The 24,676-nt window shown below is 53.2% G+C and overlaps 3 protein-coding genes across 3 annotated transcripts; 1 reads left to right on the forward strand and 2 right to left on the reverse strand.

The window, feature by feature from the left end:
* Positions 1–1,137: 1,137 nt before the first annotated feature.
* On the forward strand, positions 1,138–10,355 carry LOC122392154 (serine/arginine repetitive matrix protein 1-like). Its single transcript, XM_043386730.1, has 7 exons — positions 1,138–1,467; positions 1,848–1,976; positions 2,361–4,867; positions 5,051–5,183; positions 5,393–5,537; positions 9,556–9,692; positions 10,060–10,355. Exons 1-7 carry the CDS (start codon positions 1,363–1,365, stop codon positions 10,138–10,140), a joined length of 3,237 nt encoding a protein of 1,078 aa, XP_043242665.1. The 5' UTR covers positions 1,138–1,362; the 3' UTR covers positions 10,141–10,355.
* Positions 10,356–10,856: 501 nt separating this feature from the next.
* Positions 10,857–18,503, reverse strand: LOC122392145 (SH3 and multiple ankyrin repeat domains protein 1-like). The gene is made up of 9 exons (XM_043386712.1): positions 18,296–18,503; positions 17,734–17,973; positions 16,585–16,758; positions 15,942–16,143; positions 15,342–15,490; positions 14,808–15,089; positions 11,961–14,513; positions 11,170–11,705; positions 10,857–10,911 (listed from the first exon to the last, which is right to left on the reverse strand). Exons 1-9 carry the CDS (start codon positions 18,434–18,436, stop codon positions 10,857–10,859), a joined length of 4,332 nt encoding a protein of 1,443 aa, XP_043242647.1. The 5' UTR covers positions 18,437–18,503.
* A 291-nt stretch (positions 18,504–18,794) lies between these two features.
* On the reverse strand, positions 18,795–24,216 carry LOC122392138 (meiotic recombination protein DMC1/LIM15 homolog). Its single transcript, XM_043386707.1, has 2 exons — positions 23,816–24,216; positions 18,795–20,456 (listed from the first exon to the last, which is right to left on the reverse strand). The coding sequence occupies exon 2, from the start codon at positions 20,433–20,435 to the stop codon at positions 19,404–19,406; it is 1,032 nt and encodes a 343-aa protein (XP_043242642.1). The 5' UTR covers positions 20,436–20,456; positions 23,816–24,216; the 3' UTR covers positions 18,795–19,403.
* Between the last annotated feature and the right edge of the window lie 460 nt (positions 24,217–24,676).

Genomic DNA, 24,676 nt, shown 5'->3' on the forward strand with positions numbered 1-24,676 from the left:
AATGGAAAGCTAGAGCGCTGTTAACCCTCGCCGGCACACGCCATTTTGCGTCCTTCGACGGCACGGAGTACGACCCGCCTCGCGTTTGGCCCCTAATCGAGGTCGAACTTCGCGGAAAAACGAGCGTGTTGCCCGTGACAAGAGGAAGCCTATGATACCCAAGTTTAAGGTCCTAGGTCATCGGTTGACCTTAAAGGTCAGGTCAATGACCCAAAAGTCGGGAAAATCGGAACCTATTAGAACGTCGTTATGTGTGGCTGCTGAGGGGTTTTTCGGGGTGCTGATCAAGAATAGCATGTTAGTTTTCATCACAGATGATGTCTTTATGCATTTAAACTAGGTCAGGTCTGGTCAGGTCAACCAGTAGGGGTCCTGCTGGGTATTCGTAGTACGTGTCAACCAACTCTGACAGCTTCGTAGCAAGTTACGAAGGCACCAAAACCACTTCGTAAATGTTCAAATGGTTGCTAAATTCGAATTCAGCTCCAAAAACTGGCCTACAAACATGTAAAACTCGAAAAAGTGAACCGAGGTCATCAAAGGTCAATGACCTGACCTGACCTTCATGTGACCTTCACATACACCCTAATGCATGGGAGATACATCAAATCACATGTTTGAACGCTTGAAACCACGAAAAGACTGCAAACGCGCGGCTAATGCGAGCCGACATACACCGAATCGTGATTCCGGCCAGACATGGTCTCAAAAAGTAGGTCACAGGTCAAAGGCCATTTGGGTCAGGGTCATGAAATTTTCATGGTTTGTGTAAAATTGATCGACGCGAGGGTACTGAAAGTTTCGTCGCGATCGGCCGCTTTCTACGCGAGTTATTTGCGAAAAGCCTTGGGGGGGGGAGGGCAAAAACAAAAAACACCATCCATTACGTTAGAGAAGGTTGCATCATCCCCCCCCCCCCCCTGCGCCGGTGAGGGTTGATATAAACAATTAACTTGGGAATGCAATGACAGCCTGAAACAACTATAAAGCTTGATGAAAATGGGCAAGTTATGAAAATTAATGTAATCGTATGACTAAAATCTTTATAAAGGGCCATCTCATTCTCCAATACAGGAGACGACTGTAAACAAGGCACGAGGATGCCAGCGATAGATGATTTCAGCAATGGCGATTTTTACAAATAAAAAGACAAAAATTAACACCACTGAACACAAGGTACATAGATATAGGCCTAAAGCGACACCTGAGAACATGCTAAATTGTCAATATTGGGGTTAACATGAGCGTTTGAACCTCCTTGTGCTAAATCATGAAACCATGCGGTAACGACTGTTTGAAAACCAATGCAGCCACGTGCGGAATTATCCGTGAAGTTCTGAGACCATTTTGCCAAGAATATCCATGGGCTTTTTTCCAAACTTGTTTCAAAATCCGCAAACATACTTCAAAGGGAAGAAGTGGGCAAAACGACAGGAGAATAGTCGCTACGACCAGCACCGCAATCGGGTGAGTCTAAATATAATTTGAAGTTCATTTTAGATAAACCTAGTCCCCAACTTCAGCAAAAAGCAAATTGCCAGCGCCACCTAGGCCCTGAAAGTGTAACAAAGAGATAGGTACAGAAGGTGATTTTTGATAAGTTGAAAGCAAAACAAGATGGTATAGTATAAGCTATGCCCAAATAATAAAATAAAAAATGATTGATATGGAATAAACAGATGTATCTAACCAAAGTGGCATTAGCATTTAGCAATACATGGTCAATGGTGAAGGCATAGGGTAGCTGGGGCTGGCTCCTTTTAGATTTAGGCCAGCGTTTTAGCCGGCCAGCGTCTCACGGAACTAAGAGACAAGAATTGAGTGATTCAAATGTTTCTACTTCGCAGCTACTCAAAGTAAGGCCTGTTGTCGACACCGACCCACCGAGGGCATACCGAATCCTCACCAAGCGACTGCTGTATAAGCGAAGGAAGATGGGAATCGACACGCACGGCATTCGGACGGACATAGGACCAGTGAGTATGTAGTGTCACTACAGAACCAGGGATAATGACGTAATTAATGCTTCATAATTAGCTAGCATGTTGCTTGCTTGCTTGTTGTGTTTGCGACCTGCCGCCAGTGGCGACTTCAGCCGTGGACTAGCATGTTTATTGTTTACGCTCTATGATAATTAAAGGCAGAAGACAGAAATTATCGTAAGTTCAACGACACTTCTCAGGTGCCTAACCCAGGACATCGTTGCAGAATACCACTGCTAAAATATTTAACTGACAAAGAAAATGTCATCAATTCTAATTCCCACAAACTTCTTTCTTAATGCATCAATACTAAGAAGTTCGAAAACAGATCAACCTGCACCCTCGTTTCCTCATACACAGCCAGCGCTGCGATTTCAGGACACGGAGAGTCTGAAGGACTGGAAGGCGTGTCGCCAGCGGCAGCCGTCGCCGGCGGCCGCGCTCGAGCCGTCGGCCGCCCAGCTGAAGCGGCTGATCTCCGCTGAGGAGCTGACTCACTCGCTGGCCGAGCTGGAGCGGTCGGCCAGCCGGGCGCTGGGTCAGCCGCCCCCAACAGCAGCAGTGACAGAGGAGCGCCCCGAGCTCTCCAGCTCCCAGCTGGTGGAGCAGGTGCACGAGCTGGAGCGCTCGCTCACAGAGCTGGCGCCGCCGGCCGCACTGCCGCCGCTGCAGCCCTGGGTGGCCGTGCGCCGCGCCGACCGGACCGCCGGCGGAGCGGTTGCCGCGGCCGGCCAGACGCCCGGCAGAGCCAACAGCGTAGCGGCGGCCGGCGGCGGGGGCGCGCCGGCGCTCGGTCTGACCCGGCCCACAGGCCAGGCCGCCGGCGACTTCTGGGTCACCACCAGCCAGCCGCAGGAGTCACCAGTCACATACGCATCGAGACAGACGGCGCCCTACATCACCATCAACAACCAGAAAATACCGGTCCTCATCAGTCAGTACTCGGTGCAGGCCCACCAGAAGGTGCACCACACGATGGCGCCTCAGGTGCAGGAAATATCAGCGTCAGAACCCAGGAACGTCAGTAATGTCATCGGAGAAGAATTGAACGAGTCAAAGATACTGACCCAAACTTTACAGCTCGAACGAAACCAAGTTCAACGGAGTAAGAAGCCAATGCCTGCACCCAAACTTTCACCCATCACTGAACAGGCAGCCAACAACGCGACCGCTGTCCAGCGCAATAATCCCGAGAAGAATGATACTACGCCAGGCCAAAATGAAGAAACAGCTGAACCAGTAAAAGCGCCAGCTGGACCAGACACAAAGGAAGCCGAAGGTAAAGCAGAACAAAATGCTTCCAAAGTCCCCGATCATGCTGCTGAGCCTATTTGCGAAGTTGTAAAAATTGACAGCGAAAAACGAGATTCTATCAGACCTGAAAGAGTAAATGGCGGGAGCAAAGCTACTTCATCAAATAACGCTGCAAGCAAAGAGACAAAAACGAAAAAGCGGAGGCCAACCAAGCCTGCAAACACAGACACCAAAAGAGAGAATCACTCCGACACCGAAGTAGAGACGAACGAACGAAAGCATAAAATCGAAACTAGTTCTCAAGACAAAAGAACATCTTACTCCGACAACACCCAACCCACGAAAGTATTCTTCAAAAAGAGGCCAACGAACCCAAAGATCGAATACGTTGAGTTAGCGGAGCGCAGCACCCAGACAGTGCAGCACACTCAGAGTGAAACGGTGACCTCCCGGGACGCTAAGCCTCCTCCCTCGCCGGAGAGGACGCCCAGTGGACGCTCAAAGAGCGAGCACACCATCCAGCGGAGCGCCGACAGCCGCTCCACCAGCCGCCGGGCCGCTAAGCTGACGTTCGCCGTCAGCGGGAGCGGCAGCGGGGTGGCCGTCGGGCCCGACCAGCCGCCCGTCCGGCCGCTGGTGAGGCCGCTGACCGACCGCACTGTGGCCAGGGCGGCGCTGGCGCCCGGCAGAAACCGCTCCCCGTCACCGCCACTGCGGCCGGCGGCCATCGAGGCACAGCGACGGGTCGGTTCCCCACCGCGGCAGCAGTCTGCCTCCAGCCAGCAGCAGCAGCGGCAGCAGTCTGCATCCAGCCAGCAGCAGCCGCAGCGGCAGTCCGCCTCCAACCAGCAGCAGCAACAGCGGCAGCCGTCCCCAGCGGGCCACCAGCCCCCGCAGAGGCCGTCGGGATCCGGCCATCAGCAGCCGCAGAGGCCGCCGGGGTCCGGCCGGCAGCCGCCGCCGTCAGCGCCGCGCTCCAGTGGCCGCCGATCAGTCCCGGCCACTCCCCGCAGTCAGCGCAGTCAGCGCAGCGGCGGCCGGGGCCCGCCGGGACCGCCGGACAGTCGGGCCATCACCACCACCATCCGACCGCCAGCGCGGCCCGGCAGCGGCCGCAAGACGGCTGCGCGCCGCCGTCTGCAGCGGCTCCGCGGCAAGGTAAAGGAGCCGCCCGGCCACCTGAGCCGCGGCAACGCGTCCAACATCATCACCACGCCCGGCGACAGCGGCGGCACGTCCGAGCGGCGCGCCACCCAGGCCAGCTGCGCCATGTGCGTGGGCGACCAGCAGCCGCAGAACCGCACCGAGCGCGTGCGCCGCGTCATCCACCGGGTGACAGCCGTCATCAGCCCCGACTCGTCACCGCCGGCCAGCCCGGGCCGCTCGCAGCCGTCGCCGCGCGCCGCCGCCCGCCGCCACCGACAGCTGCTGACGCGCATTGACGCGCTGGCGGCGCCGCGCCGGCGCTACACGGAGCAGGCCGACAACCAGGTGCGTCAGACGCGGCCCAACTGGCGGCCGCCGGCGGCGCCGCTGCCCGGCGATCAGCTGTACCAGCGCGCCATGCGCGGCGCCTCCTGCCGCAGCTGCAACATCGTCCGCACGCCGTCACCCATCTCATCCAACCCGTTGTGAGTAGAGCGACCTTATCTTCTCCCAGCTAACTGTAAGTGGATGTAGGCAAAGGCTTTTTTTCGTGCCAAACATTTCTCAGAATTCCCTAACAACAGTTTTGCCGGACAGTCCGCTGCTCGTCTGTTCATTGTGTCGGTGCGCGTTTCACATCCTCTCACACCGACCCCTCGTGCCCACAGCGCGTTTATGGACATCGAGGCCGACGGCCGTCCGCTGGGTCGGCTGACGATTCTACTCCGGGCCGACCTGGCGCCTCGAACAGTCGAGAACTTCCGATCGCTCTGCACCGGGGAGTACGGCTTCGGATACAAGGTGAGCCGGTGCCAAGTGAGCGATACAAAGGTGAACTAATTTTGGCCAGCTTCAGTCAACAGTCACATCTGACCCACAATCCAAACCGCCCACCGCGTCTTCAGTGACGTCTGACCGCATGATCCGCTTCGTCCACAGGGCACACTGTTACAGCGCGTCACCAGAGCCGTCTGACGTTTGACCGTATTTGCTTTACACTCCGTCCACAGGGCACTCTGTTCCACCGTGTCATCCCGCGGTTCGTCTGCCAGGGCGGCGACGTCACCTTCGGCGGCCGGAACAAGCAGGCGCCGCTCTCCATATACGACCGACTGTTCGAGGACGAGAGCTTCGACATGCACCACAGCGAGCCAGGTATCGGACGGCGGAGAAACAATGAGCTAACTTCAACGGGAGACATTGAAAAACTTTTACTTACTTACATGGGGTACGCCTTTTACTGTGTTTCGCACCCATTGGGGCCAGGAGTACGCGCCATGCGGCACAGTATACTTCCAGGCGTCGACTACTAATGCCATCTACGAGTGGGGAACGGAACGCATAGCCCACCGCTGCGCGTTCCGTTCCCCGCTCCTAGGTGGCGTTAGTAGTCGACGCCTGAGAGCATACTGCGCCGCATAGCACAAATTTTCCGTTGCGCGTTCTCTCACATAGATGGCGCTGGTAGTAAGCGCCTGGAAGTAGGCTGTGCCGCAGGGCGCAGAGCTCAGCTTCAGCCAGCGCGGAACGCTTTAGTCGTAAATGAGGCAGTAAGGATTAAATTCGTATGGAATGGGGATGGGGGGGCGGCAGATACGACTGGGGCATTCCACGTCAAATCAAACAAAAATCGGCTGTTTTGCACCTTACCATCAGCGATTTCATTATAAATTTGTGAGCGAGTTCCTGTGTGGCCCCGGACATTACATTGATGTTTTTTGCACATTCTGACTACAGGTCTTCTAAATATAGGGCATCAAATTTTTACAAAATGTTGCATCTTTATATTTTTGAACGACCATAACTTTGGTTGTACTTGTTTGATTTGAATGAAATAAACCTTACTGTTTAGTTAATTTCTTAAGCATTTGTTTAGAATTGCACCTACTTAAATATATGACCTTGAAATTTGCTTAACTCTGTTCTTAAGCACAAATATTAAAATACCAAAAAACACGTCACCTTCGATTTGGCTCATTTTCATATATTTTATTGCCTACCATATTCTTAACAACCTGTGAAAAAATTAGAGTGGGCCATTCATAAGTTTTGAAGAAAATTGCACATATGCAAACGTATGTTAGCACGCGCAGTGGAGGGGGAAGAGTGAATTTCGCCCACCCCTCCTGTTTTTCGCCAATATCTCATAAGATTAATGCGAAATTAATTATGGCTACCTGTCAAGAATTGAATTGGACATCTCATCGTGCAAGCAATAAGAAAATCGGTTCACAACTGTTCTAGTAATAGCGGTGTAAAGTGAACATCCCGTCGCCGCAGCGACGCGGCGACTGGCAGCCGGCGCCGACCGCTACGCGCCGCCTGAATTGTAGACTGTGCCGGGACGGGACGGAACGGTTCCGTCTTTACATCGCGCTCCCTACCGCTGATTACGTTCGATTCGCGTCAAATTTTGTGAGAAGACTAAGAAAGGTACAGGCAATTTTATGGTGAAAGAATTTTGAAAATCGATTGGTAAACAATTGAAATATGAACGTGTAAACACCAGTATAACGCCTTTTGGGGCGACTAACGGAGCGAGCGAGAGGGTGGGCCTCGCACGTGCGAAATCGCGAGGGGGTACCTCCAGCTGACTTGTGCACGGCACCCTACTAACCGGTCTCTAGCGATGTGCCAAATTTGAGCACAATCGGCCCAGCCGCTCTCGAGATCTGGAAGCGGCACCCTGCACGTGCGCACGTGCAAAATGGGTCCCAACTGACTTGTGCACGGCACCCTACTAACCGGTCCCTAACCATGTACCAAATTTGAGCGCAATCGGTCCAGCCGTTCTCGAGATCTGGAATCGACCCCTGCACGTGCGCACGTGCAGCAGCACCCCAACTCTGGCACATAGATATGCATTGCCTAGTGGGTGCCTACCTACATGCCAACTTTCAGCGCAATCGGCCTAGTAGTTACCGAGATATTGCAACAATTACAAAAGTGACACCTCTTCGTTTTCCACGTGGCACGTGCATAAGGGGTCACCCACATGCATCGGGAATAGTGCAATACTTGGTAGAAGGAATGAAGCTACCCTACAAAAATTACCGCGTGTAAATCGGTCAAGTGGTTGCTGAGATATAAGCGTCGCAAAAGCGTGACCACGGCCGGCCGGCCGGCCGGCCGGCCGGCCGCTCATACTCAGAAATTTCCGTTAATCTAAGGAAAGACTACGCTCGCTTCGCTCGCTCCGTAACAAAATTGTGATTGCTGCGTTTCCCGCATCGGCCGAGCCCGCCTCAGCCGGCGACATGTTACTCTTAGCAGGCCTCTAACTGCCATATTTATTATTGGATTAACTAGAAATTCGCCATACATACTAGAAAATGTATGTTCTTTCGTATAGTGAAGATCAAAAGACGTTAACCCTCGCACGACCAGGCCATTTCTCATAACACGAACGACCAGGGGGGGGGGTTGTTACGACCCCCCCCCTTGGCGTTTCGAAACGGAAGGTCGTAGAGCTTAGCGGAAAAAACCAACGGATTGCTCTCAACGAGATCTCGCGATTGGTGGTATATTTTTTGGTCCTAGGTCAACATTTGACCTACTTTTGACCGGTCAAAGGTCAAATTTTCGGAAAAATAGACTTTTTTCAACTTTCAGCGACGATTGCGGCAAAACGGTGGGAAATATCGACTTGAAACCTTCACTATCGTGTTCCTTGATCAATTCTCTATCGTTTGGTATGTATTTCGTTTCCCTAGCTCTAAAAATGGCGCGTTGGGAGCGCCGGAAGTCGGCAAGGTCACAGTCGGCGGCAGAAATTCGAAAAATCAAAATTTAAATTTTTGAAATCTGATTGTATTTTTGGATTTGGGAGGTCCATTTGCTCCCTATAGAAGCTAATATTGCTGCATATTCCCATTGAGGTGACAAGAATTAGCAAAATAGTGGTTCGGGCGCTTTTCAAAAATAGTACCGGACGCTGTTCCTCTTGTGACGTCATAGCTCCGTGACCTGACCTGACCCGGTCAAGTTTCTTATACCATATGATAGCCAATACTTGCCCCAACATGCATGGGAAGTTTCATCACGATCCATCAACCGATGTCCGTACCACCGGCAGGAAACCTCGGGCGTTGGCACTCAGTTTGTGAAAATCCGGCCGGAGGCTGTACCTCTTATGACGTCATAACTCCGTGACCTGACATGACCCGATCAATTTTTTTTCGGCAAAAGATGCGCAAAGGTTGCCCCAGAGGGTATGGAAAATTTCAGCCCGCTACGACAAGCCGTTTAGCGTGCACTTCGAAAAAACCTCAGGGGGGGGGGGTTGATACAACCCCCCCCCCCCCTAGGCGTTCTAGGGTTAAGATATCGTTGCGTGATAATGTTTTCGTTGAATTTACTTCATGATGCATTTCCACACGGCTCAAAATTCACCGCAAAATGCCGTTTGCCTGAGACACTTTTACTATGGAACGTGATTGCTTGACTACGATGACTATGCATTTCCATTCTCGCAGAGTTTGGGATATCACTAATCAGCAATCATTCATTTCAGAAAGTGTACACAAGCAAGCATGCTTTGACTCTGTCTTTCAAGGTCACGCGCGGTTGCGTGATGTTGATGCATGAAAACGGCGTTTGCCGCGAAAGTTATGAATGGCCCACTCCAATTTTTTCACAGATGGTTAGGAACATGGTGACGGACATAATATGTAAAAATTACCCAAATCGAAGGTGACGTGTTTTTTGCTATTAAAATTTTTCTGTTTAAATTCAAGGTCAAATGCATTTCAAGGTCACTTCAATTTAATTTCATAATTAAAAATCAAAGCCTTATCAATTGCCTATAAGACCCTGTTAATATCATTTTGATACCAGAAAAGGAACCAGAGTTATAGCCATTTAAAAAATTGATGTGTGGCATTTTTCGCTATATTCGATGACCTATATCTCGGCGATACGTTATCAAATTTCGAAAATATTATACGTAACTCAGTTTTGAACCATGCCCAGTCTGCCTACAAATTTTCAGAAAAATCGAAGGGGATGACGGATTTCGGTGTTTGATTTGACGTGGAATGCCCCGACTGTCTTTTCAGGTTGCTTGCAGTTTCTACATAGGTAACACAGTACCTCACCATCCTATGTAAATGTTTTCGCCCATACATTCATCCTACTATTGGCCACATATTCCCTCCCTTGTCGTCCCTGCCAGGTGTGGTATCGATGGTCAACAACGGGCCCAACACGAACGGCACCCAGTTCTTCATTTGCGCCGCCAAAATCACCTGGCTCGACGGCAAGAATGTGGCGTTCGGCCTCGTCACCGAGGGCCTCCAGGTGCTAAGGAAGGTCAGTGCGCTGAGCGGGGCGTATGTGAGACTACATAGTCGGGCTGGCTCAAAGGTGTGCGAGTTTGAACTGGGTTAGAGTATAACTTTGCGATAGCATATTTTTGTGCAAATGAGCACAGCTACATGAATTGTGTGGGTAAGGGCCATTAAACAGCGTACATACGTACAGGTGTGCGTTTTTTTATGAAAACGTCACCTTCGGAACTTCAAATTGAGAATAGGATACTTTACTTATACGTATCGGTCGGAAAGGGTTCGTCATGCTAAGTAACTGTATTTTCTACAATGTACCCAAAAAGAGTAATTTCATCCAAGAATAACATGATCTTAAATACGATGACTGATGAATATGATGTCTGTTTCAGATAGAGGCGCTGGGAACGGCGCAGGGAGTTCCTCTGAAGCGGATCGTTGTTCACAAGTGCGGTCAGATCATCAACGACTGAGCCCGCGGTCAGATCATCAACGACTGAGCCCGCGGTTAGATCATCAACGACTGAGCCCGCGGTTAGATCATCAACGACTGAGCCCGGCAGCGGACGTACTTTCCCCGCTGCCAGGCACTACTCAGTAACGTCTGGCAGTGGCATGTGTTGTGCAGCTCCGTCCTGTCCTATGTCTTTCACATGTGGAATAAAAATTGCAGCCCACTTACGGAAAACCTCAGTGAATCAACCTGAGGAGGATGCAGTTTTGTAAAGGCTCGAAGGGAGCGGACGGGCAATATCTGAATCGCATAAGCACTGCCCCAGCCGTGGCGTTGAAGTCATAACGGCAGCCGTGGTGTAGACTGACTACGACCTCAGACTAGCCCCCATGCATTTTCTTTTATTCTAAAGGCTGACGGGTCTTGTCTCAGGGTCCATCATTCCTTTCACGCCAGGGCATCCAGAGGGGATACAGATTAAAACAAGCAGAAATACAAACAACTGAACGTTTTTAACTATCCCCAAATGATTACCAGGCTGTCTAACCAAAATGTCTTCAGGTGCCGATCTGTCCATAGGAAGATCATTACCGGTAATCATAACGATACCATATTAGTACGTGAGACCCACCCGTTCGTATCGGGGCCGGGTGAAACTGGCCCAATATGTGACACTAACACCAACAGCAGATGACATGACCGGCGCCAGCTCGGGAGCCGGCCGGCTGGGACGACTCACCCGTCGGAGCCGCGCTGGTCTGCGGTCGGCGACACGAGGCTGCGGTGCCGGCTGCGGGGCAGGCCCAGCGCCGTCACATCCAGCGAGAGCCGGCGGCCCGGCCTGCCGCCGCCGCCGGCCGACCGCCAGCGGCCCCGGCGGCGGCGGCGCTCCTCAGCCTCCTCCTCCGCGTCGGCCTCGACGATGTCGGCCAGCGAGCCGCCGCTGCGTCGGTGTCGGCGCGGCGCCGCGGCCGGCGGCGGCGCCTCCACCGAGCGGGAGCGCAGGCGGCCGCGCGGCGGTCGCGCCGGCGCCGGCTCCGGGCTGTGCGAGACGGCGCGGCGCGGAGCCTCCTCCTCGCGGTACATGTCCTCCACCTGGTCGTCGGCCGTGAGCTCCGCCTGCTCCGTCAGGAACGAGTCGATGGCGATGGAGTGGCGGCGCACCGGCAGCTCGAGCGAGCGGCGCCGGCGCCGAGAGCGCAGCGGCGCCAGTAGCGTCTGCCGCCACTCGCGCAGCGTGCGGCCCACCGACTTCAGCGAGCTCACAGAGGAGGTGGACGAGACGGAGGTGACCGAGCCGCGCCGGCGCCGCTCCCCGGTCACCGGCAGCGCCCGGTCGGCCGACAGCGGCAGGCTGACGGACACGCGGCGCTGGCCGAGCCGCGGCGGCCGGTCAGGGGACGCCAGCTGCAGCGGCGGCGGCTCCACTGGCGGCGGAGACGGGTCGGTAGGACCGCCGTCCCGCGGAGAGCTGCCGCCGCCGATCGTCCCGTCGGCACGCAGGGTAGCGTTACCTTCCCAGAGCTCGTCAGTGCCCTGCAGGGTCCCGTCACGGCCCAGCGTTCCAGCCAGGCTCGTCGAACACTGCAACGAAGATTGACCCCTGTTAGGAGCAAGCAAGAGAAAAGCCGTATTTCATAAGACCGAGGTCATATGAAAAAGAGCCGATCACCCGGCGGATGCAGTACAAATTGTTTGTGGAAAGCAATCAACAGCTTAGAACTTCACTTGTTTTCACCATGACACGTAAGCTAATAACCAAAAACCTAGCGCATAAAACACTTCGCACGTTAATATGCTTGTTCCAGCAGGAGAGCACTACCGAGGGGCGGTACCCACCTGAGTGTGAGTGGCGTCCGCCGTCTCCGAGGCCGACGTCTCCCTGGACCGCGGCGGCGACAGCAAGGTGACGCTCCGTCGGCGGACGGGACGCTGCGGGCCAGTCCCAGCGCCGTCCTCTGTCCCACCGGGCTCCGGCCGCGGGCTGGCGGCCGATTCAGCCACCGAGGAGTCCCAGGTGTCGTAATCCGGCTCAAGCGGCAGGGCGGCTGTGGGCACTGATGACTGGGGTTGATGTGCTGACTCGGGATCAGCGGATGTCTTTAGGTGGCTCGATGGCTCCGACGGAGCTGGTCCTTCTCGTTCCGCCGGCGGCGAGGCTACCAATCGAGCCGAGTTTCCTCCGTCATCCCCAGCCGACGAGCTGTCGTCCCAGCTGCCGCTGTCCTCGGCAGTTGGAGCCGCGCTGGCAGGGGTAGGGGCAGCAGGACCGGCCGGCGGTACAGGGTCGTCACACCAGCTGCTGAGGCGGGCACGGCGCGCCGGCTCGGCCTGTGCAGGGACTTCCGAAGAAGTAGTGTCTAAGGTCAGGCCGGGGAGGCGCCGAGGAGGTGCCACGGGGGATAGAGACCGCACGGGTGCATCACCATGAGTTCCTTCAACAAGAGGCGCAGAACTTTCGCTAGACATGCTCTTCTGTCTCTTGCTCACAAATGAATCTCGTCTCAAGCCCGCAGCCGATTCAGATGTTTTCACACGACTTTCACCATGCGTCTCTGAGCTTTGCCTCCGTTTGAAATCCTGTCCATCCCCTGATTTGCACGTGACTTTGTCGCCTAAGCTACTCGAGTGATCACTCCAGCTGCTATCTTCACTGACTTTTGCGGCCGCTGAAACATTGCCAGAGATAGGTTCCCTGCTCCCTTTGCGAGAAAGCGAGCCACTGATTTCGTTTTGGCTTCGTTGAAGCGTACGCCGTTCACTGGGAACACCCTCGCTGTCGGAGCGTCCCATCGCGGGCAGGGACTCATCTCCCCAGCTCTCCTCATCGGACGGCTGTTCGGGAGGTTGTGTTCCCGTCTCCGTCCCTCCGCCAGCCTCCATGTGTTCCGTATCTCCCCTCTCCGCCGCGGCTCCTCTGCTCACCGCGGCGAGCTCTGACGGCAGCGAAGTATCGCCCCAACTATCCTCCTCGGCAGTCTGCTTGGCCGCCGCTGTCGCTGGGACACTCCGACGGGACAGAATCGGACTGACGTCTCCCCAGCTATCTTCAGCGCCCGGCTGGTTATCATCAGACGCGGACTTCTGAACACCACGTGAGTCTTCGTCGTCAGCCGCAGTGGCAGTATGATCGGCCGGGGATCGTCCCAACTGAGGCGGTGTGGCGAGCCGGGCAGGACGTGAACGGGGCAGCACGGGGCTCACGTCACCCCAACTGTCCTCCGGCGCCACCGGGGAAGACTGTCTCTCGACCCTGGCGGCCGGCTGTGGCGGTGCGGGAGGCTCCCTCACAGCCGCTGGGGCCAGGGGTGGATCAGAGGCGCGGTGGTCGGCGGTCCCAGCCAGCGACTCCCGGCGGGGGACGGCCGGCGAGCGGGGCAGCACTGGACTAACGTCGCCCCAGCTGCTCAGATCCTCTTCCTCCTCTTGGTCTCCATCGTCCGCAGTCTCTGACGGACGCTGGATCTGCGGTATATTTTTCGTCGGTCGACGCCCGATAGGAGCACGTCCGTCTTCCAACACCGACACAGCACTAGTCTCTCTCACTGGCCCCGTCCCTCCGTCCGCCGGGCCATCTCTGCTGGTCGGGCGGACGCCACTGGTCCTGCGACTCGGACCGCGGTCGGACGGAGACCCGGGCAGGATCGGACTGCCGTCACTATCACCCCAGCTGTCCTCGGAGACCGAGTCTGTTTGCTCGGCCTCCCGCTCCGGCGCCGGGTCTGCCCGCTCGACCCCCGGCTCCGGCACCGGGTCTGAATTTAAACGTGGTGGACCGCTGGACCACGGCCGGGGCAAAACGGGACTGTCATCTCCCCAGCTGTCCTCACCATCCGAGAGATCGACCTCAGGAGGGTCCGAGGCGGCGCGGCCGACAGACTGCGGGGCATCACCGGCACCCGTCTCCACCGCAGAGGGCTTCGGCCCCGAGTCGTCCCCAGCTGCGGTTACAAACGGGATTGGACTGACATCTCCCCAGCTGTCGTCCCGCTCCGGCCGAGGGTCCGGTCGTTTCACCGGTGACACGGCTGGCTCGCTGCAGCTGTTCTCTGTACCATCAGCTCTCTCCACGTCCTCTCGCTGTCCCTCCGCTCCTCTCTCAGAGCTGGGCCGAGCCCGGGGGCTGGACCGGCCCGTCCGTTTGGGTGACTCAGACTCGGACCCACTGGACCAACAGCTGGTGCGCCGCTGATCTCTGGGACCAGCGCCACTGTCTCCTGCCGGTCCACCGTCGCCGCCGCCGCCGCTGTCTGAGGATAGCCTCTTTACTCCACTAATGTCGCTGTAGTGAGGCTGACCGGAGGCAAGCTCAACGCCACCGTGGTCCCCAGCACGGTCGGTCGGCAGCGGAGACGTCCCCGCCAGGAAGCAGGCCGGCAGAGGGATGGACGGCTGAAAATGGACATAGCACGAATTAGAAACAAGTACGGTGCAGTTGCGAGTCAGACTGGAAGGCAATGACAGCACACTTAAAAGCCATCGTTTATTAAAAGACTGTTGGGCGGCGCTTATTAGAGACAACTAGGCGGTATACTCTGAGAAGGAAATAATTAAACAGGCATTAAGACACTGTCATACTTTACATTAAAAGTCAGTTACACGCTGCACAATATCACAAAATGCGGCATCCACAAATGCCGTTCATCTTCGCAAAACGTTCCCCACGGGCCCGAGCGCAGTACGCACCTTCCGCGGCGGGGGCGCGAAGTTGAGCTCGTCGTCGTCGCTCCAGGAGTCGGAGCCGACGCTGATCGGGGCGGCGGGGGTGGCGGCCGGGTCGGGCCGGCCGGGGCCCGGCTCCGGCTCGCCTGCAGAGGAGAGGGACGAGGCGAGCCGCGGCGCCGCTTCCCGGGCAGACGACAGTGAGGAGGCCAGTCTCGGGGTGGGTACACCGGCAGAGGACAGAGACGAGGCCACGCGCGGTGTCGGAACGCCGGCGGATGACGTCGAGCCCAGACGCTGCACCTTCTGTGAACGGGAGAGATAGAACGGGAATTGGTGATAGTTTGTATATTATTAGAATGAAAAATAAAGATACGAAAGTGAAAAGTTACTGATAAAACTGAGGCATGATGCAAAATTGTGTCAATATTTTTTTTACGGAAATCAGATCGATAAGTAAGCATGCCAAAACAGGAAAGCTATCACTGACTTCAAAAGCACATTAGACTAATCATGCCCCTCAAGCAAGAAGCCGAATCACTGAGCCTGTGTCCTTACCGCCGTTTCTGCCGGTGGCGGTCCGTCCACGCCCAGGTCTTCCACGCTGAACATTTGGCTGAGGCTGCGGTGTCGGCGACTCAGCCGGCGAATCTGACTCTGTATGTGCGGAAACCCCTCCCGGACGGCCAGCTCGCCGGCCGTCAGACCTGGAGGTGGTGGACTGGAGGTCAGGGCGGTCGGACAGAAGACAACCTCACGCTCAAACAGCCTAGGCCTGGGGGATGATGAAGGGGGCCGATCACGTCGGCAGATCCGAAATCAAAAGTCAGGGAACGGCATATTGGCAGGCACTCTACAAAGTAATACACCATTGCTGACCCCTTCCCCAAATACATCGCAATTCATCGACCAAGTGTCGGTCCAACAATCACAACTTACAATTCACCACCAGCCAGAGGAAGGTCATCTTCGTTATCTAACAGCTCACCACACATCTCCGATTCTCCATTCTCACCCTCGTCACCCCGTATCTCACTCTCGTCACTCCGTATCTCACCCTCGTCACCCCGTATCTCACCCTCGTCATCCATATCTCACCCTCGTCATCCCTTACCTCACCCTCGTCACCCCATCTCACTCTCGTTACCCGTATCTCACCCTCGTCGTCTCTCAGCTCGGCCTCTGCGCCGCCCTCGAGCAGCTGGGCCACCAGCTCGGAGAGACCGCGGCCGGCCGCCAGGTGGAGGGCCGTGCGCCCGTCACGGTCGGCGGGCGCCAGCGCGGCGCCGTGGAGGAGCAGGGCGGCCGCCAGCTCCGGGTGCGCGTGCAGCACGGATAGGTGCAGCGGCGTATGACCGTCCTGTGAGATAGAGGGAACGGATTATGCGGCGGCCGTCCTGCGTGACAAAGGCAGGGAGTGTAAGAAAAGGACGGATGAGCGGTGGGGACGGCTGGCGGCAATGTGTGTCGAGATGGTAGAAGACTACGATATGTTACTACCTAACACTAAGAAGGAATGGAACTCGAGATTGCATGAACAGGGGAGGATGGAGAGAATAGTCCAGAAGATTAAATTGTAATAAAATGGTCCGGTTCACACGAAAGCTGCATCTGATCACTGAATCATTGAAATCATGAAAATAGCTCACCCTTCTTAACAACCCGTTCCCCGCAACAGCCCTACCTTTTTCCACTCTGTCCACCCCACAACCGTACCCTGTCCATTCTGTCACACCCACAGCCTCAGCTTGTCAACTCTACCCTCACCGCCCTACCCTGTCAGTCCATCCCGCCGACCTACCTTGTCCACCTGGTCGACGTTGGCACCGTGCTGAAGCAGCGCCTGCAGCACGGGCTCGGCGCCGCGCCGGGAGCTCACATGCAGCCCGTTCTGCTGGTGGTGGTTGCAGTGGCTGGCGCTGGCTCCCCGCTCCAGTAGGAGGCGCACCGAGGCCGCGCTGTCTGCCTCCGCCGCCTGAAGGATGAGTCACAGTTAGAATGGATACACCACAGGCGCACCGTGGAAGCCCTGTAAGCCTCCGCGGCCTGAAGAGGATGCTCATCACAGTCAGGAAGGATACGTCATATTCCAGACAAAACGTCACAGCTATGCCGATGCAAAACCATCGTTCCTGTTCTTTAGCAGAGCCTGCTGTCCGATACTTGTTATGAAAGATTCTCACCAATGATAAAAACACTCCATTTATCCATTGCATCTCACCCATACATATTTGATATTACAAACCATATTCACAGCCAGGGTTGGCAAGGGGTGGCAAAAACTGGTTTTTGCCAGTGGTTTTAACCGGTTTAAACCGGCTGGCAGAAATCCCGGTGGCAAAAACTGGCAAAACTGGATAAAACTCAGGTGGCCCAAACCACAACTTTTCTAGTTAGGAATGGATCTGAAATGTACAAAATAGAGATGCACCAAACATTCTGAAGTTTGCCTCATTACTTATCCCTGCTTAAAATGTCTATGCATGTCGGTAGACATCCCCCACAGAATGCATTTCCATGTAGGGGAGAGTGGGGCAAAGCTGCCACGGTAGGGTGCCGTGCGCATATCAGTGGCAGATACCCCTTCGCACTTCTGATTGTGCAGGACTCACTCTTGCACTGGCTCATTTGTCAACCCCAAAAGGCGTCTTACTGGTTCCTTATGGAAAGCCCATGAAAGTGTTTTTGAGTTATAGAACACTTCAACGGTCAATGTCACTTCTGTTTGAAAGCATAAAGCTTTCACCGAATTCTCCTTAAAATGTTTCATGTTCAAATCCATGTCTAGGCATATCATTGTGATGGTTTTTAGTTTTTGCCAGTTTTTGCCACTTTTTGCCGGTTAAAGCCGGTTTAAACCGGCAAATGGCATAAACTAGTTTTTGCCGGCAAAAATGCCAACCCTGTAATCACAGCAGCTACAGTGCCTCTCCTCCCTCCCCTCCCGCACCTTCAGTAGCGGCGTGTTGCCGTCGCCGTCCTCAGCGTCCACGGGCAGCCGTCTCTCCAGCAGCAGTTCGACCATCTCGCGGTGTCCGCGGGCGGCGGCCAGGTGCAGCAGCGAGCGGCCCTCGCGGTCGCGCGCCTGCACCCCCGCCGTGGACTTGGCGGTGAGTGAGCGCACGCGCGCCACGTCTCCGTCCCAGACGGCCCGCTGCAGGCCGGAGAGGGTTCGCTCCCGGCCGACCAACTGCGGAGGGAGGGGGAGGTGCGGTTACAGCGCCGCACGGCAGGAGGCACAACTTACGGCTGATAAGTACAGGATGAGTCGACCCTTCGCACAGCAATTATCTGAATTATTTGTAATAAGCACCTGGGTTTACGTACATGAGGAGAGCGTATATAGCTATAGAAATAGCATAAAAATATATAGCATAGAAATATATAGCTATAGCATAGAAATTTGACGAGGTGGTTCATTAATTTCGTAACAAAAGTTTGCCCTAAAAAACTTTGTTTCCAAAGGCGTTTTCCACTAAAGTTCCCGCCTCATTCAACCTCTCCTGACTTACATCGTAGGCGGCCGGTCGTTCTGTCTGTTCCTCCGGTGTACCGCCGGGGGTGTCTGCCTGGGGGTCCCGCTCGGCCGGCTCGGCGGCCGCGTGACTGGAGGAGCGGCCCACCTTGGCCAGCCGGGACAGCACCTTCTTCATGGCTGTCGGCCCGGGGCGGCAGGCGGCGCCGCCCGGCTACCCTGGCGCCGGCTCAGTGGCGGGCGACATTCACCTGAAACGGACACGGCAGGTGGACACTTGGCACCGGAGCCCCGGAGACTGGACCGTCTCTGCGCTCTCCTAGCGGGATTAGCAATGACTGCGCTATGAACATAGATGGTCTCATGACTTAGTGATTGTGCGTATGGTGTAGCATAGAAAGAGATCAGTGAACTGAACTTATGGAGGCAATATGGTGCGAGAGTTATCTAAGTCATCCCTAGCACAAACAGAACAGTGGTGGTGAGATCGTAGCAAGATGCATCAGCGCCGACGTTTACACATGCAAGACAAAAAGTTTACATTTTGAGCAGCATCTATTCCAAAAAGTTGATGATCAGCAGCGGACATACAGGCGAGACAGGATGAGGAATCGATGCCTATAAATGATGCATGTGACGGTGTCCTACTCACAAACGGAATGTCGGATGAAGATTCGATAAATGAATGATGCAATAACAAGAAACAACTCGCACACAAACAGGCACTGCAGACAAAATACAATGGGTCTTGATGAGAGAAATATGAAAAGGGAAATGTTATCCAGTCAGTCAACGGTCATCACCAAACGAATGATAATCTAACATAAAAGGAACAGCACGATGACAGCTAAAAACCTCACGATGGAAATGCACGCTCCTGAATGTCGGCAAACAGTAACGGCGAACAACGTAGCATGATATCGGGAGATCGCAATGACACCACAAACACTTTCTGGAAACATCCCTACAACACAAAAAGCCTTAGTTAACATCATTCTTCCGCTGGTCGTCCATGGTACGCTCAGTCACTATGATCACCACTTCACGTCATCCGCTATCCCCAGACAACCACCACCGGCCCGGCGCACACTGCCCGACCCCGAGGTCGGAGCCCGTCACTGACCGGTGATCTCCGCACCATCCTCTCACTCCTTGGCGTCAGTGACGCCGCCGGACGTGATGGCGAACGACGCCTCCGACTCGGGCAGGTCGGGACTGTCGTAGATTTTGGCGATGCGCACCTCCCCGCGGCCCTTGCGCAGCGAGATGCGCGTGGTGGATGCGTGCGCCAGGATGTGACCGCCCACCGGCTTCTTGGGGTCGGCCTGGAACGAGAGCGCCGCGCCCGGGTCGGCCGTCATCTGGTTGGTCAGGAAGACGGCCACGTTGTACTCCTCGGAGATCTTCTGCAGCCGGGAGAGCATCTGCGCCAGCTTCTGCTGCCGGTCAGCCAGCTCGCCGCGACCGCTGAAATCCACCCGAAACAGCGCCATGATGCTGTCCACGATCAGCAACTTGAACACACCGGCCTCTTCATGCAGCTTGGCGGCCACCATGTCCATGAGCTCGTACTGGTGCTCGCTGGTGTAGGCGCGCGCGTACAGCACGTTGTCGAGCATGGCGCTCTGGTCGAGGTTGAATCGGTCGGCGATGGGCCGCAGCCGGTCCGGTCGGAAGGTATTCTCGGTGTCGATGAAGATCACCTTGCCTCCCGTGTAGCCGCCCTCGCCGGGTAGCTGGGCGGTGACGCACAGCGTGTGCGACAGCTGCGTCTTGCCGGTGCGGAACTCACCAAACGCCTCGGTGATGGCCATCGACTCGAGGCCGCCGCCCATCAGCTTGTCCAGCTCCTGGCTGCCGGTGGAGATGTGGAACACGCAGCGCCGCTTGTCGCTGAACTCCAGCGCCGTCACAAAGCCGCTGTTGAGCAGCTTGCAGCACGCCTCCTTCACCTTGTCCACCTTGGCCTCGCTCAGACCCTTGATGGCGCACAGCTTCTTCTTGGTGGCCATCTGGATGCCCTTGAGTGTGCAGATGCCGGCCGTCTTCAGCTTTTTGATGTCGGCGGCGTTGATGCCGTGGTTCTGCAACACGTCCACGTCGAGGAAGAAGTCGTCCTCCTCTTCGGCCTCGACGACCTCGGCGCCCTCGATGGCCTCCTGCTCCTCCGGAAACATGGCCGGCGACGGACGGAGCACCTAGGCGGGCGCGGGCACACGGATGAGGACGAGACAGGGCGGCTGGAGGAACATAGCGGGCGGCGGACGGAGCACCTAGGCGGGCGCGGGCACACGAATGGGGACGAGACAGGGCGGAACGGACAGGTCTGGTGGTCCCTGAGTGTGTGAGAGAGTACTGTTGTCATGTGTGTATGTGGCAGGAGGCTGGAGCCAGTCAGCTGAAGTTGTATCATCAAAGAACCATCCCATCCTTGCACTTTGTCATGTTTAAATCTTGAGAGCCTCATCTGCTTGGTCAAGTCAAGCTTGTGGCTAGGTATGGTCACATTGCAAGCTTGAAAGAATCGTCACTCAATAAACTGTATGATGCACTTCTGCACAATTAAATAATGGGACAGGCTGGGGACAGGGTGACTAAAATGGAGCAACATCACTACTATATATAATTATTGAGGACTGCCCTACAACTAACTAAATCAGCATTAAAAGCCAAAACACATAAAATGGTTACAAGTGGTAAAATTTGGGTAAAATGACCCCCACCAACCCTGTATCAGTAGTGATTAAAAAAATAAGGCCGCATAAATGAAACAGTACTTTTTTGGGTGAAGCACAAGAAACCATCATTTCTTACATTTTTCCTATAAATCAATAATTTTTCAACCTTTTTGCACCATGTCTTCTCTCAAGTTGTTTACACTTCCATGCAATCAGATTTGAATAATAAGGCAATGAATGAGTGCAAAGGTATCTTAGCCAATCTGTATGATGATATCAATAGTCACTGTAACAATGCTCTGGGTTAGGTAAGGTTTCATTAAGTTTTGCCAGATTAGGTTAGGTTAGCTTAGTTTTTGTTATATTCTAATTATAAAAAAACTTCTTAGATCTTACAGTTTGTTTGAGCCTGAGAGGTCACTTTCAACATGGTGAATTTTTCCCTTCTTCATAATACATTACAGTACAGTACCTAATTATGAGCTGCAGTATTGTGGTGGTTCAAGAAGAAACTTGAAAGGCTCCTGTGGCGCGGGAAGAGCAGGAAGGATGATATGAAATGGCATGATTTTTTATTTTTGCTGGATGTTTTTTACATGTTTAGAATTTGTGATAATATTCTATGGTTACTTTGTAATTTTTGAAATCTAAGCACAGTAACAATGCATTGCTATGCAGCATTGCATGTGTGTTTATAACAATGCATAACATTGCTATAACACACAGTGGTTATTACTTTTCAATGAAATCTGAAAGCACAAGTATAAGGGCCTTACTAACAACTGGATAAAATCAGCTGACTGGCCAGCTGGCGACATATGATAGCCATATTATTTACTGATATAAACACAGTCACAGTAGGAAATTGACATGATCACATAAAAAGGCACTCAGAAAAATTCAGTAGGCGGAACTATGGTCAAGCGTACCCATTTTCGGGAACGCATTTTCGTTCCCATGTTTGGGAACGATAAACCCAAATATGGGAACGCCATGTAGGCATTATTTAAAACAAGAAAAAGAACCGTTAAATGACGTCCAAAAAATATAAAACGATCGTGAACCGCCTGATATTTGTCTCAATATTGTTGGGAAGAGTTTGATATTGTAAGGCCCATCGTAGTTTCAAATCGTTCCCCTATTTCTAAAGCAGTCCATCATCCGGGCCGCGAGCCCAAATTTGGGAACGCTCTCGTAGACTAGCGCTGCAAGCGTTCCTTATTATGGGAGCGGCGTACCCAAACTTGGGAACGATTTCACCGACGCCTTTCAGGGGCTCTTTTCATTAACAAGCATCACGTCCAACGCCGCAAATTATTGTTAACGCAACAATCATCAGATGACCTTTCCGGCAAGACCGTCGCATGTTTCGCCCGGTCTTCTGCGCTTTTATTCCCATCGATCTCGCAGCGGGCACGCCCCCCCTCTGCAGGATTACGTAATTCACAACGCTCAGCGATGTTCAACAAGGTCTTCCATACCTATATCCACCGTCCGTGCCGAGGGTGGAGACATGTCAAGCACCTGTCTGTTTATCACCGATAGTTGACGAGTACAAGGAAGTATCCAAAAATGGGAACGCTGAATATGTGACACCCTCAAAACACCTAGTCCCAATGAAAATCTAGTTTTTTCCTTCCTTAATGAGTGTAAGTGGCAAAAGGCCTGGTAGGATGGGCACGAGGAATGATCGAAATCAGCATAGAAATTATAAATAAGCCACACAGAGCGACCTATATAAGAGAAATTCCCCCAAAACGATCATGCTTAGAAACACGGAAGACAAAAACCACGCTCATGACGCTCCTTATATAACAACGCTAAACAGCTAGCATCCAAATAAAATATGTCTTTCCGGGCTGATAAAATACAGTTGAATAATTTTCGACCACTTAAACTGAGTTTACAACAGTAGTTCGGTAAAATCACGCACATTCTACGCGGTCGTCCGCCTCGACACCAAATGTCAACAATATTACCTCGGGACTGTCCGCGTGTTCGCTTGCATATGTCAGCATCGGGTGTCGCTAGTATGAAACTTCATAACCAGGCGAAAATTATTATACTTGACCTCAAAATGTAAAAAACGCTTCATTTTCCTTAAAATTGCATGTTAAATGTAGTGTAACCCATGTTTTCACCATTCCGTCATTTCAAAAAATCATTAAAAATATCATTTGACGGTCAATTTCCTTGTTCAACTGTCAGATTAAAGATAATTTTATAGAGACTTAGTAGATACTTAAATTAGCGTGCACTTTTTTGAGACGTGATGCACTAATGAGTTTAAGTGGCCAAACGGCCGAAAAATTACCTCCCGTTCTCATAAATGGGAACGCCCGTTCCCATATTTGGGAACTCCGTTCCCAAAAATGGGAACAATCCTATATTTGGGTACTCATGACCATAGTTCCACCTACTGAATTATAAGAGATTATTAGTCATTTGTATCTAGCAATGATATATAACAAGCTCTGCTAGCGCCACCATAAGGCACCAGCTGACAAATAATCCAGAAAATAGCACGACCCCAAGTACCTATTGCTATAACAGCTGTGAAACATGGTCAGTCGTTGGATGTCAACTCAGCGCAGCTCTCGAGACATCATGCTGGATAAACATAACAATATAGCAAAGTACAAGGCTGCATATTCTTAAAAGCAAAATAAAATCTAGAAAGTTGTTATTACTTCAAGGGTGTGAGTGCGACCAATGTCAATGTTATGTAAAAAAGTATTGCAATAAAACAGCGTAGACGAAGTAGACGAATGCGTCGTTACTTCTTATCACCACAGCAAGTCAAATGATGCGGGATGAAAGGTGATTTGCCGAACATAACATTCCTTATTAAACAAATAATACAAAGATTTAAAACTTACAGGCGAACTTCCGCAAAATATTGACAGAAAGGCACAGCAAGAACTATGCCCACAACAGACACGTGCAGCTGCGCGCGAGGATTTGTTTTGATTTTGGACTTGCAGCAGAAGTCTGGAATGTAAGCAAGCGAAAGAGTCGTGAGTACTAAATGATCATGCGTCGAACATCGACGTGTATCTGGATTGCTCGACGACCGTTTTTGATAAATGAAACCACACTAGATTGCAACTTCGTTGTCACTATCGGTATCACAACATTTCTGCAATTTGAAAATCGCATTACTAAGTGATGTACGCCCGAGTTCCCTTGACTATAGTCAAGGGCAGGGGGGTACGCTCCGGCTGTTTAACATTACGAAAAGTGGTGACAGACGTTTGTGGAGGATTGTCGACGAACTCTTGTTCCGCGAGCAGCACTCACGCGCTAGCGGAAAATCCACCAATCAGCGCCCGGCAGTGCTCGACGCTGATTGGCCCGACGCTCGTGACGAAATTGCGGGGGACCGCAGTTATTCTCTATGGACTCGAATAGGCTTTTGGATTTCGGAGGGGTTTCTTTAAGATTATATGCTGTTTCGAGCTGTTTTCGAGTTGAAATATATTTCTTATGACTGTTAGCTATATAATGGCACCATAAAATCATGATTTTAATTAATATTACCGATGTAATATCGGCCGAAAAGACATGCTGTCTTGGCACGGACTGCCCTGCAGCTGATGTGGGGCCTCTAGTGCCAGCGTATGGTAATAATGGGCTGACGAAGGGTTATTGGAGACTCTTAGAGACCCACCAGGATTCAGTATAGGGTCATCAGAGGCCGGGAACATCCATCAGGGGTCTGAGTAGGCCTGCCATAGGGG

Source organism: Amphibalanus amphitrite, unplaced genomic scaffold, assembly GCF_019059575.1.
Source record: "Amphibalanus amphitrite isolate SeventyFive unplaced genomic scaffold, NRLGWU_Aamphi_draft 000471F_arrow, whole genome shotgun sequence".
In the NCBI taxonomy this organism is placed as follows: domain Eukaryota; kingdom Metazoa; phylum Arthropoda; class Thecostraca; order Balanomorpha; family Balanidae; genus Amphibalanus; species Amphibalanus amphitrite.